The 17,299-nt window shown below is 46.9% G+C and overlaps 1 protein-coding gene across 1 annotated transcript in view; it reads right to left on the bottom strand.

The window, feature by feature from the left end:
* Positions 1–17,299, bottom strand: part of Dscaml1 (DS cell adhesion molecule like 1) — a 323,179-nt gene that overhangs the window by 8,924 nt on the left and 296,956 nt on the right. The window contains exons 20-24 of the mRNA XM_021171656.3: positions 11,230–11,369; positions 3,113–3,266; positions 1,509–1,626; positions 1,000–1,163; positions 662–760 (exon numbers count right to left, since the gene is read on the bottom strand). Of these exons, the coding sequence (XP_021027315.1) occupies positions 662–760; positions 1,000–1,163; positions 1,509–1,626; positions 3,113–3,266; positions 11,230–11,369 (675 nt within the window). The remainder of the gene's footprint in view (positions 1–661; positions 761–999; positions 1,164–1,508; positions 1,627–3,112; positions 3,267–11,229; positions 11,370–17,299) is intronic.

The following is a 17,299-nucleotide window of genomic DNA, read 5'->3' as shown; positions in this document are numbered from 1 at the left end:
AGGCCAGTCCTTGTAGCATTGGGGGAGTCTGGGTCTCTCCATAGATCTAGCATTAGGTTAAGAGAGCTGGTAAGCTAGGAGGGGACAGGGAGTACCTGACCAGAAGTGTCCCCATTTGAGAAGAACAATTTGGAGTACACTTTTAGCCCCACCGCAGACTACTGAACGAACGCTGAGCTGCTTTCTTTCTTTCTTTCTTTCTTTCTTTCTTTCTTTCTTTCTTTCTTTCTTTCTTTCTTTCTTTCTTTGGTTTTTTTCAAGACAGGGTTTCTCTGTGTAGCCCTGGCTGTCCTGGAACTCACTCTGTAGGCTGGCCTCGAACTCAGATATCCGCCTCCCTCTGCCTCCCAAGTGCTGGGATTAAAGGCATGTGCCACCACACCTGGCCTTGAGCTGCGTTCTTACAACAATCTTTGATGAGCCACACAGACCCTTGTTTGAGAGGCGCTGATGTCATGCTTGCCTGCTTTGAAAGACTGGGAAACCAAGGTCCAGAGAGGAAAGATCTGTTCTGCTCACAAATGGAGGGGGTGGGAGCGCTCTCCATGTACTTGAATGCTTCACAGTCTGAACCACCCTCCAGATTCTCGGGGATTATGGGACCAAGTATTAGAAACAGGTGACTATTAGAAACAGGTGACTAGTTCCCTCCCCTCCTTACCTCTGATGGAGCTGCCCCCATTGTCCCCTGGAATCCAGGTCAGGGTGATGGAAGAGGCAGAGGTTTTGGAGACAGTGAGGCGGGGCTGGTCCGGGGGAACTGGGAGGGAAAGCCACCAGCTCTCAGTGCAAAAGGTATGGAGTGTCCCAACAGGAAGGTACTGGCTCTCCCATATCCTTTCCCATCCCTCATGCTTCCTCTCCCTTTCTCACCTCAGTCCCACCAAGACCTCCCACCCCCAACACCCAGGGTTGGCTTTCTCTGTCATTCAGTCTCTTGAACAGGTTGAGATTCCTGTCCCTGTCGCCACTCACACTGCCTGCTTTGCAGAGTCTCACCTTGTACCAGAAGGTTGACGATGATGGTATCAAAGCCACCAGTGTTGGTGGCTGTGCAGGTGTAATAGCCGGAGTCTTCAGCCTTCACAGCACGAAGCAGCAGTGTGCCGTTTGTGTGGATAAGCCGGTGTCCATCCAAGGACACGGGGATTGCTGAGTCTTCACTGCCAGACCAGGAGGTGGTGTGGGTTATGACACACCCTCTCTAGTCCTGCCCCACCCCGATGCCCCACGTGTGAGGGCAAATGGAAGAAAGGTAGGAGGAGGCTTACAGGGGATTTAGGGTCCTTGGGGTTTTGTTCTGTACTTCCCAGGGATTTCCAGGGAACTCCTGTCTTTCTTCCCACACAGGAAGAAGGTTATGATTGGGGATGGGAGAAGCAGTGGCTTGGATACTGCTATGAGCAGTGTCATCCGCCCTGTAGGGCCACCACAGGGCACAGTGATGATGGCCAAGCAGCTCTCTGTCTCCCTGGAGCCACACCACTCCTCTAGGGTCAACCACCTACCTGTCCTTGGTCCACTTTACAGCCGGGACTGGATCTCCCACTGAATTGCAAGGCAGCCGGACATCTTTCATCCAGGGTGTTGTTACAGTGCCTCCAAATGAGATGATCTTTGCCGGGGCTATAGAGAGGAGAGCATGAGGGTCACCCTGCTTTTTATCCTTCATGTTCCCCCTAGCCCCGTTCACATTGCTCCCTGAATTGACAGTCCAAGTCAGGGGAGAATTTTGGATAAACTGCCTGCTTTGGTGGAGGTGGTCCTGTGACAGAATGGGAACAAGGACGGATGGAACCCGAGATCTGCTGGTTCTGAAGAAGATGGTGGGTGACAAAGATTCCAGGCCATCTAGGGAGTGATGGCGTTCTAGCAGGGGCAAGGCACACAGGAGAAGGGCATGTTGGGTAGGAGAGGATATGTGTGTGTGTAAGTATGAATTTGTGTGAGTTTGTGTAAGTGTGGCAGAGGTGCTCAACCTTACGGGATAGTTGTGTTTGTGTAGGAATGGGTTGTATTTGATGCTCACAGGGGCAGGGGACAGACTTCTGCCAAGAGCTCAGGACCTAGGGCCTTGTCCTGGGAAGGGGGCAGACTCTAGGCTCCTTTGCTTCTGAAGGAGGTGAGATCTGGAGAAAGGGTAGGTGGTACCCCGAGAAGGAGGTAAGGAGGTGAGGATGTGGAGACAGTGATATGCAAGGAGCTCTGACTCAGAGCTGCAAGGTTCAACACGGCACATCTCAGCTGTCTGGGATGGCCAGGCCATGCAGCTGGATGGAAGGCTGCAAGGGTGAGCCCATGGCTTACCACGGACCCTCAGGTGGAGGCTTGCTGGCTCTGTCTCTGTTGACAACAGGGAGGCTTCTCTCCTTCCAAGGAAAGCCAGGCCTGGGAGAGTCAGGTGAGCTTGGGATTGGTTGGGGAAGGGAAGGGGCAGGGCAGGAGGAAGGTGCCTAGAGGCTGGAGATACTGGAAGACTTAAAGCTCACTGTTGCCAGTTCTTCTGCCCCTTGGCCAAGACAGACAAGAGGCCATTGTTCCACTGTGTGAGTGATACTGAGTTTTGGGTAGGACCTTGGGCTATCATTCTCTTCAAAGATTGGGAATACCTATGGGCAGTCCCTCATGCCCAGATCGGGGATCAGTGAGGCCTGACCTGAGAAGGTCTTGTTCCCCAGCCTGCTGGCGGATAAAGGAGCATTCCCAGAGAGAGCCTGCTCTTTCTGGTTGCAGCATGAGGCTCTCTCTGGAGTCCCAAAGGCCCCATGGAAGCATCAGTGTACCCCATATCCTGAGATGCTCCTCTTTCAGGAGCTGAGTGCTAAGACCAAGGCTCTGTTGTGGATGGGGCCTGGGAATCTCAAGTCAGAGGAGAGTTAACAGCAGAGCCCTTAAGTGAGGGCCTGATTGTAGCTTGTTGTGTGACTTTTCCAGAGTCAGGGGGCAGCAGAGGGTTATTCTTTGGTGGATGCAGAAGGGAGACTATTGGTCATCTCCCCACAGCCAAAGTCATAGGTACGGGGAAGGGACACAGCACCTATTTGGGAGGAGCCAGAATTCTGCAAATGAGCTTCTGGAAGCTTCTATCAGACCCTAGGCACAGGCTTCTCACCCTTGCCAGCAGGCTCGATGGTGACCTTCTCGCTGCTGTTGCCCCTGCCTGCAGAGGTGACCGCAGCCACCCATAGCAAGTACTGCTGTCCCCGGTTCAGGTGGGCGATCCGGTAGAAGAGCTGTTCAGGACTGGTCTCATACTCGCTGGGAGCCTGTGGGCGGAGACAAAGTCACACTATGAAACAGAAACTGTGCCTTGGCCCCTCGCCTGCCATTGTCCTTGGATCTGTCCAGCACGCTCTTTCCCAGCCTGAGAAAGGCAGTGGACAGTACTGTGCTGGGCTCAACCCCGGGAGCTGATGGAGCCAGTCCTGCAGTATTTGTAGGCCAACCTTGGTACCCCTCTCGGTTATATAGGCTTTAGTAGCTGTGGCTACAGGCCAACACATATGGATATTTTGAGTAAATGATGAGAGGCAGTCAGAGAAGGGAGAATGAGGGACTTGGGGTCCCAGGAAGACCACATGCAAAGAGAAAGGTTCTGTGGAGAAGCCAAATGACTGCCTTTGCCTTGTTAGGGCTGTAGCCAGCCCTCTAGCCTGTCCCCTGCCTAGTCACCTCCCCGCCCTGCCACCTAATTACACTCTTTCCTTCTCAGGATGGGGTAGAGAGGCAGTGAGGCAGTAGGGAGAGTTTTACCGGGCAGTACTTTATTAGCGATTATTAGTGGTATGGATCACTATATGTATTTGTAGGTTACATAAATCTATAACATTTTTTTTAACCAAATGACAGTTTTGACAAGTTGCCAACAAAACAATATCAGATCCCAGTGGTTTCACCAGTTGCTTTGATGAAAAGATTATGTTGCCTTGGAAACCAGAGGCTCAGATATTGAAATGAATTTGAGAAGGCGCTTTTGATAAGCGCTAGTTTGTAGCCCTCCTGTCAGCCTCTTCCCTGGCATCGGCCGGATGGGGCTGACTTTCATTTTATTTTATTTTATTTTTTTTTGGCCAGCCGCAGGGAATGGGGGGAGAGGAGAGCAGTAGGGCCCCTCTGAGATCAGGGCGCAAGTCCAAGGAGGGGGAACAGTTCCTGGAACAGATGGGGGCCCTGAGGCCAGAGGGAGCTGGTAATTAGCTATCTCTGCAGTCGTGAGATCTTGCACACAGGCTCTCCTGCACATGGCTGTGCGGATGCACACATGTGCTGAGAGATAGATGTCACCGAGGGACATTCTCCATGGCCAGTGGGGGAGCTGAAGGACCCAAGGACTTGTAACAGGACAAAAGGAACGTCCTTTTCTTGGCCTCAGGCTGTCTGCAGGGAAATGTTGGGAGAAGGTTCATACATCCTTATAATGTGAGCAGGTATCTTGTCACCGTCCCTCTTGCCTTCCCGGGGAGGGGTGGGCGAGTGATGCTGTGTCTAACCTTGTGTACAGTTCCTGTTGGGGACAGGTGCAGAGCCACTCTGAGCCCCTTTTGGCTAGGGCATCTGGGGACTGGTGAGTTCACACCAGTGCATGACTCAAGGGCGGTGCCATGCCTCCAGTGCTTGCTGTCTTTACCAGGCAGGGAACCCGTGTGGCCTGAGCTCTTCCTCCCAACAGAATGGGGAGCTTAGTTCTTTTGCAAATTAGGAATCTACAACCTTGTCTCTTCTGGGCTGTGGCTCTGAGTCACCCAGAGGCAAGGAGTGCACAATTCTTTGAAAATCAGAGTGTAGTTCTCTGTGCTCATTTTCTGTGGGTGTAGAGGTGTGTGTCTGTGTGTGTCTGTGTGTGTGTGTCTGTGTGTGTGTGTCTGTGTGTGTGTGTGTATGTGTGCACACATGCATGCTTGTGTGTGCATATACATATATGTGCAGGTAGATATTAAGTGCACGTGCTTGTGTGTCATTGTGAACTTGAGACTACATTTGTGTTTACCTAGGGCAGGAAAGTATGTCTTTTGCTTAAAGGTCATTTTCTTTTTGTGTGTGTGTGAGTGTGTGTGCATATTTGCGTATGTGTGTGTGCATGTCTATATCTGTGTGTATTCTCACACGTTTGTGTGGGAGTATGTGAGTATGTGTGTGGGTCAGAGGCCAATACTTCGGTATATTTTTCTCAGAATCTGTGCACATTGTTGTGTGTTCTGGCTGAGATGGAGTTTCTCACTGGGTCCTGGGCTTCACCATTAGCCGAGGCTGGCTTGTCCAGGAGTCCAGGAATCTGCTGGCCTTCAGATCCTCAGACTGAGCTAGACTGCAGGTGTTGAATCTCTGCATCCAGAGATATAATGGCATTTTACCAAGATTCTAGGACTGTAGGTACCAAACCACCACATTCAGAGAGATAGTGGCATTTTACCAAGATTTTAGTACCTTCCTTTTAATCTGGACTCCCTACAAATCCCTTGAAATTCTTTTAAAACCATACTGTCATTTCTCCTAAATAAGACTTGGTGAACACAAAGTAATAGAACAAAAAACTATGACAAAAAAAAAACCCCAATAGGCAACAATTATATGTCTTTCTAATCATAGAGGCAAAAACAAAACAAAACAAAACAAAAAAAAGGACTGATAAATTTAAGTTCTCTAAAAAAATTATCATACATCAATCAAATTAAAATGCATGAATTTGCAGCTACTTGCAATGTATACACTAGAACATGGTTGTTATCCTTAATATGGAAAGAACATTTACAAATCAATAAGCAAAGTGCAAGCAACTCACATAGCCAGGATGAACACAAGAATTGGAAGTGACTCCCAGAAAAGAGAACCAATAAGCATTTGCAAACAAACAACCTGGTAAGTAATGTAAGAAGACAGATTTAAAGCAAGACAACTATTAAAAATAAAATCCAGGTGGCAAAAATGAAATGCAAATCTGAAATCAGTGTATATTCAGAAACCTGGGTGCTCTGTGGCACACACACATGCCTTCGTGCTTCTGGAGAGCCACTTGAAAGCATGCATGCAGGGCCTCTGTGACCCGGAAATACCGACGTATCTCCATGAAGCTTTGTGCAGAAGGTTCACCGAGTTTTCTTTATAAGGGTGGAAGTGGAGCAATGCTTATAGGCCGGAGGGAGGCCTGTGGAGAGTAGTCGAGCCACTCAAGAGTGTGTTTTGAACATCTGGTAGGCTGGAGAGAAAGATGAAGCTTAGCTCAGTCGGTAGACTGCTTGATTAGTTAGTGTGTGCACAAAGCCTTGATTTAATTCCTAGCACTGTGCTAACCCTGGTGTGTCTGTGTGTCTCTGTGTGTGTGTCTCTGTGTGTGTACATGACATGCTTGTCATCTCAGAGGGCAGAGGGATAAAACTTGTTAATGTTTTTCAAGACAGGGTTTCTCTGTGGAGCCCTGGCTGCTCTGGAACTTGCTTTGTAGACCAGGCTGTCCTCAAACTCATAGATCTGCCTGCCTCTGCCTCTCGAGTGCTGGGATTAAAGCCTTTAAGATCATCCTTAGAGCTTGGGATATGTGAAATCTTGTTTCAAAAAACAAACAAAAATAACAACAAAGCCCCTCAATGACAACAAAAAATCCCACGAAAACCACAAAAGAACACAGAAAAGAAACATCATAAGTTGAAACTTGTATATAAAAAAGACATACATGTAAATTTTTATTTTAATATACGTAAAAAAAACCCCACTCCAATCCCATAACCTTTGTGCTGATCAATGTAGAAGGTTAGGCCTGGTGTGTACATGTCTGTGGTTTCAGCACTTGGGAGGTGGAGGCAGGGAGGTCAGAGGCCCAAAGGGAGTGTGAGGTCAGCCTAGGCTACAGGGAACCTTGTCTTATGTCATCCTCCCCAAACTCTGGAGGGCTGTTGATTAAGGAGAAAACCCAGAACTTGTGATCCTCCTGCCTGTGCCTCCCTCAGCAAATCCTACCGGCATGCACCACCACACTATTGCATATGCCAGCAAGATTTTGCTGAAGGGACCCTGGTATATCTGTCTCATACGAGGCTATGCCAGTGCCGGGCAAATACAGAAGTGGATGCTCACAGTCATCTATAAGATGGAATACAGGGCCCCCAATGGAGAAGCTAGAGAAAGCACCCAAGGAGCTGAAGGGGTCTGCAACCCTATAGGTGGAACAACAATATGAACTAACCAGTACCCCCAGAGCTCGTGTCTCTAGCTGCATATGTAGCAGAAGATGACCTAGTTGGCCATCACTGGGAAGAGAGGCCCCTTGGTATTGCAAACTTTATATGCCATAGTACAGTGGAATGCCAGGGTCAAGAAGTGGGAGTGGGTAGGTAGGGGAGCAGGGAGGGGAGAGGGTATAGGGAACTTTCGGGATAGCATTTGAAATGTAAATAAAGAGAATATCTAAAAAAAAAAAAAAAAGGAGAGAACCCAGTAATATAACTTTGTCTCTTGTCTTTTTCTGCACTTGAAGGAGTTTCTTATAGCACTTATTTATGTATGGATATGTTCATAGACGTGTGTGTGTGTGTGTGTGTGTGTGTAGGTCAGAGGACAGCATTCAGGAAACTGTTCTCTCATTCTTCTGTGGATTTTAACTCAGGTTGTTAGATTAATCTAACTATGGCAAGCCCTTTTGCACAATGTGGCATCTCTCCAGCCTTGTTATTTACTTGTTTATTTTATATATTTATCCACTTAGTGTGCGAATGCATGTGTGCACACCTAGAGGTCAGGGGACAACTTGTAGAAGTTGATTCTCCCCACCATGTGGGGATTGAACTGCAGGGATTGAACTCAGCTCATCAGACTTGGTGGCAATCACCTTTACCCACTGAGCCATTTCTTTGGCCCAGGCTATTATTTTTTGTAAAAAGACAAACACGGCCACAGTACTGAACAAAGTATTTGGTAGAGTTTCACCCTGTCTGATGCAGTTTTGGCTGCCCCCAGTCATTCACCGTGAGCCATGCATCTGTGTTGGCATGTTTCGAGGCACACACCAGTGAGTATGAGAACACCCAGTGTCTTAGCCACCTGCTTCTAAGCCTGCATTGACACTGTAGTTTCACATGTTTCTTGCATGTGAGTGTGCTATCATCCCTAGTGCCTGAACAGACTTCCTCTCATAAATGACTGGTAACACCGTCACTTGGAATGTGGACTGTATTGTGCAGAGTGATACTATTTCTCATGGCAGCTCTCCTCACAGACCTCACAGACCTCACAGACCTCACTGAGCTCAGAGTATCTCCCTCCCCTCAGTCCTCAGTCTCCCCATGTAGTTGAACTGAAATTCTCATCACTTTGTATAAACCTTGTGTGATACACTCCCAAGGAAGTCTTCCCAGTAAGAGGGGGTTCTTATATGCTTAGGACACAAAGAGCTGGGACAGGGTCTCTGCTGCATTTGTGATCTTGAATGTCCCACGTTTTAAGGGCTTGGTGTCTAGGCTGTGGTGCTATTATTGGAACTTTTAAGAGGTGGGATCCAGTTGGAGGGAGCGAAGTCATTGGGAGCATGTCCTTCCACTTGCTATGTAGGTGTCAACGAATGTCTTTTGTTTACCTCCCAGCTGTGAGCATCTTACTCCCTGTCATGGTGAGGCCCCTCACCACTGGCACAGAGGCAGGCTGTGGGGTCAACTGCTCATGGCTGAAACCTGCAAAGCCATGAGTCAGAACAGACTTCTCCTCTTTAGAAGCGACTCTCTCAGGTATTCTTCATAGTAATGAAAAGCCAACTGATACAGCTCCCGTGCCCTTAGCAGTAGGAAAGGGGATGGGGACCAGAAATTGTGCTGACAGCTGGGACAGAATCCAAACCAATCACTGGACACACCCAAAGCCTGAATTAATCAGGAGGCCACCACAGACTGGTCCCTTAGGAAGACTTCATTATCGGAAGCGGAGATGACTGTAAAGGCCAAGCTAGAGCATGGCTACCTTCTCCCATCAGCTATGAAAGGGGACATGCCACATGTTTAGGGCTTTATAATAGAGTCCAGGCTGTTAGATATTCAATCATCAAACATGCACCAGCGATTCTAATATTCTTGATAAGTGCTCCACAGCCTGGAATCCAGAGGCAAAAAAAAAACCTTGCTCCCATGGTCTTTGGGGCCTCTGAGACCAAAGCAGTCAGCTGTGCCAACAGTTAATGTCTGTAGGCATTTGGGTGATGGAGAAATAGGTCCCAGTAGGACTCAACAAAGGCAAAAGCAGGGTTAGGAAAAGGATGGTGGGCAGTTTGGTGCTGTGAGAACTGAGGAAAAATGGGGAGGGAGAAGTGGGGGGCATGAAAACATTAATTGGTTAATTCCAAGGGTCTATGCTAATGCGGGGCAACTAGGTTCAGTCCCTGAATGTACAAATGGCATGTGCGCTGGCATGTGCATGCATAACACACACACACACACACATACACACACACACACACACACACACACACACACACACACACACCTGGCATAACAGCAGCAGAAGTGTAGTGTTCTTAGGTATCATCTGCAGACCCCATGTTCCAGCAAGTCCTCTCCCAGATACCCACTCTGCAAAAAGTGTCATGAGCTCCAAGAGCTCCCAGCCCAAGCCTTCACCTAGGATGTCAGTGGACAGCACCATGCAGAAACACAGGAATACAAGCATAAACAACAAATACACTCTAAAGCCAAAGCAAAGAGGGAGAATGAGCTCTACCAGTGTCCCATACCACTGATGAAAGCCACTGACACAAAGCAGGACTGAGTGACAGGAGCCAGATGTATAGCAGGGCTTCACCCACACTGACGGCTGAAAGAGGCAGCATTCATCCAAGCTGTAGAGTTGGGAGGGTGAAACATCAGAGGGTCTTTGGGGTGCTCTAATGTCTTGTGCTCCGTCTGAGTGCCACCATATGGGCATGCTGCCAACATTATGTTGCATGTGGCAGTGCCCACGAGGACAGTGAGGATGCTTATGAACCAATGGGCTTTCTCTCTGGGAAGAGACTCCTGGCCTCCACGGCAAGGAGCTGTGGTGCTCACTCCAGAAGGGTGGTTCACAAAACCCACAGGAAATCTGACGAGGGAGAGGTGACAGTGGCCTGGCAGCTACAGGCAGCATTCCTGGCTCAGAGCTCATGCAGATCTGTGGCTGATGGAGAGCTGCCATTATAGAGGGCAACACTTCCTCCTGCCCCTTCCCCAGCCCTAAGCCCTGATGGCCCTGCCCCCAAGATGTTCTTATAGGCTGTTTCCCATTGCTGAAGCTTCCCAGGGCAGGGGTTTCCACCTGCTCCTGTCCGAGGAATACGTGTGCTGCAGAGAAGCTACTTAGTTGGGTATCAGAAAAGGAAAGGGGAAGGAAGCATATTATGGGGTGTGGGCATATGCAATGCTTTGCCCACCCCATCCTCTCTTTCTTCTCTCTGGGGACTCTGAATTCCCAGTAGAAGTATGACTTGTGCTTATACCTCTGCCTGGGGTGCACATCAGCCAGGATCAGGGAAGATACTGCAGACTCTTGTCCCGATGGAAGCCCAGGCCCTGGTCAGAGATGCCCCTACCCCTATCCCACTCCCACCCATACTCCTTGCATAACTCCACACTGTTGCAGTCACCTGTGGTAGAGACCCAGCATTTGACTCCCAACCTGGAGGACCCTGATGGGAGACCATGCACTCCCAGAGTTCATGGAACAGCCAGTCCCTGGGAGTGCCTGTGGTCAGCAGGCTGGAAGAGCAGAGTTGAGTGGTTTCTCTTTTTTCTGTCAGCTTGGCTGTGACCCACATGACTCAAGAGGAGCTCCCAAGCTGTGATAAGCTTGCAGTGTCTGCAGCAGATGCCTGGCCCATGATGGATAGCACGCAAAGGTTCATCCATTTTGGAGTAGCCAGTACCCATACTTAAAAAGTATTTTTTATTAAACTTATTTCTTTCTTTGGGAAAGGTGCATACATATCATGGTGTGTGTGTGTGTGTGTGTGTGTGTGTGTGTGTGTGTGTGTGTGTGTAGTGTTTAAAAGCAACTTTCAGATATAGGTTATCTCCTATTGTGTGGGTCCCAGGCCTTAGACTCAGGGCTTAGGGCTTAGTCTCAGGTCCTCGAGTTTAACAGTTGGCACCTTCACGCAGTGAGCCATCTTGTCTAGCACCCATTCTGAACTACAAGTCACAGAAAAGTATAGGTAAGTCCCACAATTTGACTGACAGGTTGTTCCTAAAAGATCTGCTCCCTTGTCCCCCTACCACTTACCGGCTGACCGGAGCCAGGGCTGGAACAGAAGATGGTGTATTTGCGGATCACCCCATTGGGCTTAGTTGGGGGCAGCCAGGACACGACCACACTGCTAGCTGATGAAGGGACAGCTTTGATGCCAGCAGGGGGGCCTGGAACTGAGTAGAGAGGAGATCTGGTTAGTCTAGAGAAGATAGCTCATGCATGGGACACAGTGGTGGAGGGGGGACTGAACGAGTCTTGGGGAGCTCCTTAGAGGGGGCCCCAGAGCTTTGGACTAGAGAAGGAGGGCTGAGCATGGCCTACAGGCAGGAGGGCAAGGGGATCACAAGGGGGTGTGACAGGCTCTGAGGTGGAAGCTGGCAAAGAAGCCAGCTTCACAAGTGTTTAGCCAGGCCAGACATACATAGGTCAGAGAGGGGTGTGACACAGGAAGAACGCATCTGCTTCCTCTGACCTTAATCCTTGTACCCAGAGCCCTGACGACGGACAGGCCCAGGCGGGGCACCCCACCTCACAGATGCTGCTCACACTGCCCCTTTAGGCCTGTGAGTTCCTCTAGGCTGGGACCAGGAACTGCTTTTTGCTGTGTGTCCAGGATATTGTCTCATGTGCTGCTGAGGTCTTTTCTGTTTTCAGGGAACTCTATCTGGCAAATGAACTCAGAAATCCACCCCAGAGGCTCATACAGGCTTGGGGTGGCCCTGCCTCTCAGGACTGGAGGCCCAGGGCTCTACCTGGGAGAATGACAGCTTTCTGTCTCAGCCACACTCCCCACCTTTCTCTCTCCACTCAGTTGCTCTCTTCTTCTCTTCCCACCCCTGCCATTTTTTTTTTATATTCCTTTGGGGGTAGTAATTGTACCCTATTCAATTTTTACCATACCTCCCCTAACCTCGGTGACTCCATCCATGTGGAGATGAGAATTAATGTTATGGTGAGAATTAACGTTAAGTAAAATAAAGCACCCAGAACATTGGTACTGCACAGAAGACTCAATAGATGGTGAGAGTCACGGCTTTTGCCTCCTCTCTGCCAGCTCTCAGCATGTGAGTCATAGTGACTTCTTCCCCCTAGGAAGTGGTCAGTGATTTGGGACCAATTAAAGTGATCCTCTTCAGGAGCAGCACAGAACCTAGAGGCTGAGAGGCATCCTTGGCCCCATCCTCCTTCTGGGCTGCAGTAGCCTGTTGTCAGGAATTACTGTGGTTGTAAGGTGCAAAAGTGTATGGATGACTCTGGGGTAAGTGAGGTTGTATCTCTTTGTGCACTTTCTCCTTGTTATTAGAAGCTGTGTGTTAAACCCACAATTGTGCATTTGTTTATTTTTCTGTCTATCTATCATACATCTATATCATCTATCTATCTATCTATCTATCTATCTATCTATCTATCTATCTATCTATCTATCTATCTATCTATCCATCTATCCATCCATCCATCCATCCATCCATCCATCCATCCATCCATCCATCCATCCATCCATCCATCCATCTATCTATCTATCTATCTATCTATCTATCTATCTATCTATCTATCTATCTATCTATCTATCCATCCATCCATCCATCCATCCATCCATCCATCCATCCATCTATCTATCTATCTATCTATCTATCTATCTATCTATCTATCTATCACTTACTTATCTATCTGATTTTTGTAGATCAGATCTCACCAGTTGGCTTTGAATTCATGATCCTCCTGCCTCTGCCTTCCAGTTGCTAGGAATTTTACATGCCATCATGCTTGTTTCTCTGCCTAGTAGATGGAGTCTTGTAACCATCTGTCCTTTTGTATCCTAGGTCTGATATTAATATTCTAGTCTCAGACAGGTGTCATGCTATACTTTGTATTTCTCTATCACTTCTTTTCAAACTCACCTCTGTATATCATCTTGTGTGTGTGCATGTGCACATATGCCACAGTGCATGTGTCCATTCTCAACTTTTACTTAGTTTAAAACAGGGTTTCTCTTGTTCTTTTACTTCTGCATATGCCAGGATAGGAGGTTACAAAATTCTGGGACTTCTCCTGTCTTTGCATCCCATCTTACTATAACAAGGAGCTCTAAGATTCTGGATGAACTATTTTACATGGGGTCTGGGGATCCAAACTTAAGTCTTCAGCCTTACTCAGCAAGCATTTTACCCAGTAAGCCATCTTTCCATCTCCTCTTTATACATCCTTATGCTTTAGATGTCTTCAGTATAGTATGCTTTTGTATTTTGCTAATGATCAGTTTGACAGCCCTTGTCTTCTTGGATTTACTCCGTTTAGCTTTAATGCAATAACTGGCACATTTGTGCTTAGACTTAACCTCTTAAAATGGTGCCTACTTGTTTCACTTCTTAGGTTTCCCTTTTCTTTGCTTTTGTGACTTCTTCTGAATTGAGTATTTTGGAAATGATGCTTCTTGGGCTGGAGAGCTGGCTCAGTGGTTTAGAGCACTTGTTGCTCTTATAGAGGACCAAGGCTCAATGCCTAGCATCAAAAGTGTCTTACAACCATCCATAGGTACTGTTCCAGGTGATCCAATGCCTTCTTTTGACCTCCGTGGCACCAGAAATACACATAGTGTACATATATGCACACAGGCAAAATATTCATATATATATGGATACTTTATACTTTATGTATATGGATTTATACACACACATATATAAAATTTGCATTTATATAAATAATATTGCATTTCTTATTAGCCTGACTGTTTTCAGTGGCTATTCAAAAAAAACAACTTTTTTTTTGAGATAAGGACTCTGTAACCCACACTAGCTTAAAACTTAGGATCCTTCTCTTTCAGCCGCCCAGGTACTGGGTTAACAGGCTTGGGGCACCACACCTGACCACTAAATGAATCTTTAATTTACTAAAGTTCACTATCAATGGGCACTTTTCTTCCTAGACAATGCAAAGACATTGGAGATTTCCCATGCTCTCCCCCAGGTTGTGTCGTTGTTGAGGACTTCGGTTCTGTACATCCATCATCATTACGGTCATTTTATACTGTCTGTATGAATTTAGACTGACCCATATGTTCACCATTTAATTGCTTTGCTTTTCTAGCTGCACCACTGAGCTTCCGTCTGGGATCATTTGCCTTCTAGCTAAACAATAATATCTTTGAATATCTCTCCAGGGCAGGTATGTTGGTGATAAATTCTTTCAGCCATTGCTGGGATGAAGATGTCTTCATTACTTAAATGTTTTAAATAAAACATTATTTATTGTTTTGATTCTTTTCCCCTTCACTTTATGTATGGGAGTGTTTTGGCTGCATGTGCATGCCTGTAGAAGTCAGAGAGGACAAAGATCCTCTGGAACTGGAGTTACATATGGTTGTGAGCCAGGACGTGGGTGCTGAGAACTAAACCCAGGTTCTCTGTAAGAGTAGAAGTACCCCAAATGGCTGAGCCCTGCCTCCAGTCCTCTGAGTGAACATGTCTTCATTTCATTTTAATCTTGAAGCATAGTCTATGTGAGACATCACAGGTTATAATGATTTCCTTACATATAACTGGTGCCTTTTTTAAAAGTTGTTTTCAGCTTCCAACATTTTTGACAAGTTGGTTTATAATCTTATTGCTTCTTCCTTCTGGTTGCTTCTAAGACTCATTCATTCAGTCTTTTCCCCTCCCTTCCTCCTTCCCTCCCTTCCTTCCTCCCTCCCTCCCTCCCTCCCTCCCCCATCCCTCCCTCCGTCCCTCATTTCTCCTACTTGATTATATGGTGCTTCAGTGTGTATGTCTTTAAGTTGCCATCTACAGGGTTAGAACATCTTGGCTTTGTGGCTTGATAGTGTGTATCATCCTTAAGACATCCCCTGCTTTACTTCTCTTTCTCCTTTTTCTGGGCTGTCTTCCACATCTCTTTATCCTTGATACTCAGAATAGTCCATCAACTACCATGGACATCAGTTGGGAACATGTTAGACATTTGAAAACCTCAGGTCTTAGCCTAGGCCAATTGAACCAGAATTTGGGTTTTAACACGATTTCTGATTGATATGGATGCATATTAAGCTTGAAGATAATTAATTAGAGATAATCTGTCTATGTGTTTTTCTTGGTCATTTTTCCTTTCTAGTCCAGTTGGCTCTCAACTTTTCTAATGCTATGACCCTTTAGTACAGTTCCTCATGTTGTGGTGGTCCCTCGACCATAAGGGATTTTTGTTGCTACTTCCTAACTGTCATTTTGCTCTGATTATGAACTGTAATGTGAATATCATCTGTGTCCTCCAATCATCTGTGTCCTCCAATCATCTGTGTCCTCCAATCATCTGTGTCCTCCAATCATCTGTGTCCTCCAATCATCTGTGTCGTCGTTGGGGGTTGAGGGTCATGGCTCTAGGCATTTGGTCGTCTGTACTTCATCCGCTTCTTTTCTTTCGCCTTAACTTCCAATTCAAAATTTATCTCTTTAGCTGTGCCTAATGCACTTTTAAATTCATTTACCGAGCTCTAAATTTTGGTATTAGTTTAAATTTTTTCCCCATTTGATAGGTTTATTGTAATTTTTAGCCTTGCCAAGCATAATTGTCACGAAGTCCATGTTTGGTCACTTCAAGTGTGGAAATTATACATTCCTTTGTGTATTTTTCCTAGTGGCTTTTCTTTATTTGCTGATTCTGTCCCACTAGACTTTATTGTGTACCAGCATAATACTTGCCAAACTGTATCAGTAATGTGAGAATTCAGATGGTAACCATCTACCCAAAGAGAAGGTACATCCTGGACACTAGCAATTCTGGTGTCTTTAATTCACCTGGATATAATTTAATTCAAATTATAGGTGTGGGAGAAACATGTACACTTGGCTTATGTTTATCCTGGACTCTAAGGAGTGTTTGTATTCAAGGTTTTGATTTAGGGAGAGTGATATTCACTAGACAGACATAAACTCCCCAGCAGGCCCTGGCCTCTAATTTGTGTTCTCCTAGAGCTATTCACTGTCTCAGTCATGGCCTCAAGAATCAGAAAATGTCCCTTAGGGAGAGTGGGCTTCACATCAGGGCTCTCTTCCTGAGTCCTGATCCTCCCTGGAGTCCTGACCCAGTAATTGACTCTCTTGTCAGCAGTATGATAACCTTTAGGCAGGCATTTAAAAAAAATCACTTGGTTTCTGGCTGCCTTCAGCAGGAAGGCAGACATGAGTCTCCTGGCCCTCGGCTCCTACCCCTCACCTCCTCCTCCCTCCAGCTGCTGCCCCAGCATAGAAGCATCACACAAGCTTCTGTCCCTGGTCCTTACCTGACTCTGCTCAACAAGGGCTGTCCTCCCAGAATGCCTCTAGTCCTGCTCTTTCCTCAGCTAAAGGCCTTTAAAGCAGTCTAGCATGAAGCTTGTCATGGCTTTGGTTTCCACAAGGAGTAGATACGAGGCTCTATAGTTCAAGAACTGAGTCCAACCAAGACAGCCTGGAGCCAAGCACAGACTGAGTTCTGCACTTAGAAGAGACTGTGACTTGTATGTTTGCACTCTCCTCCTCCTCTTCCTCCTCCTCCTCCTCTTCCTCTTCTTCCTCTTCCTCCTTCTCCTCCTCTTCCTCCTCCTTTTTCTTCTTTTAAAAAGATTTTATTTGTATATTTTTATTTTATGCACATGAATGCTCTACCTGTGTGAATGTATGTACACCGGGTATGTGCAGTGCCTGCAGAGATCACAAGAGACCACTGGATTCCCTGGAACTGTAGTAACAGTTTTGAGCTGCATTGTTGGTTCTGGGAAGTGCAAGTCCTCCTAATTGCTCAGCCACCGCTCCAGTCCCCTATTTCTTGTGTGTGTGCCTGTTCATGTGTGTGCTAGTGCATGGATGCATGAATGTGCAGACCTGAATGAGGGCAAGCACAGACGGTTGTGTTCCCGAGGAAGCCTCTACCTTGGTTTTTGCCATAGGGTCTCTTACTGGGACCTAGAGCTTGTCAATTAGGCAGAATTAGCTGCCTAATGAGTCCCAGGGATCCCTCTGTCTTTACCTCTTTAGCTCTGGGATTACAAGAGTGTGTTGTCATACCTGGCTTTCTATGTGGGTTGTGGGGATCAAACTTCAGTCTTTATGTTGTATGGCAAACATTTTTCAGAGTG

This window comes from Mus caroli, unplaced genomic scaffold (assembly GCF_978045245.1).
Source record: "Mus caroli unplaced genomic scaffold, Mus_caroli_1 scaffold_11, whole genome shotgun sequence".
Taxonomy (NCBI): Eukaryota; Metazoa; Chordata; class Mammalia; order Rodentia; family Muridae; genus Mus; species Mus caroli.
This window is presented reverse-complemented; position numbering and strand designations above follow the sequence as displayed.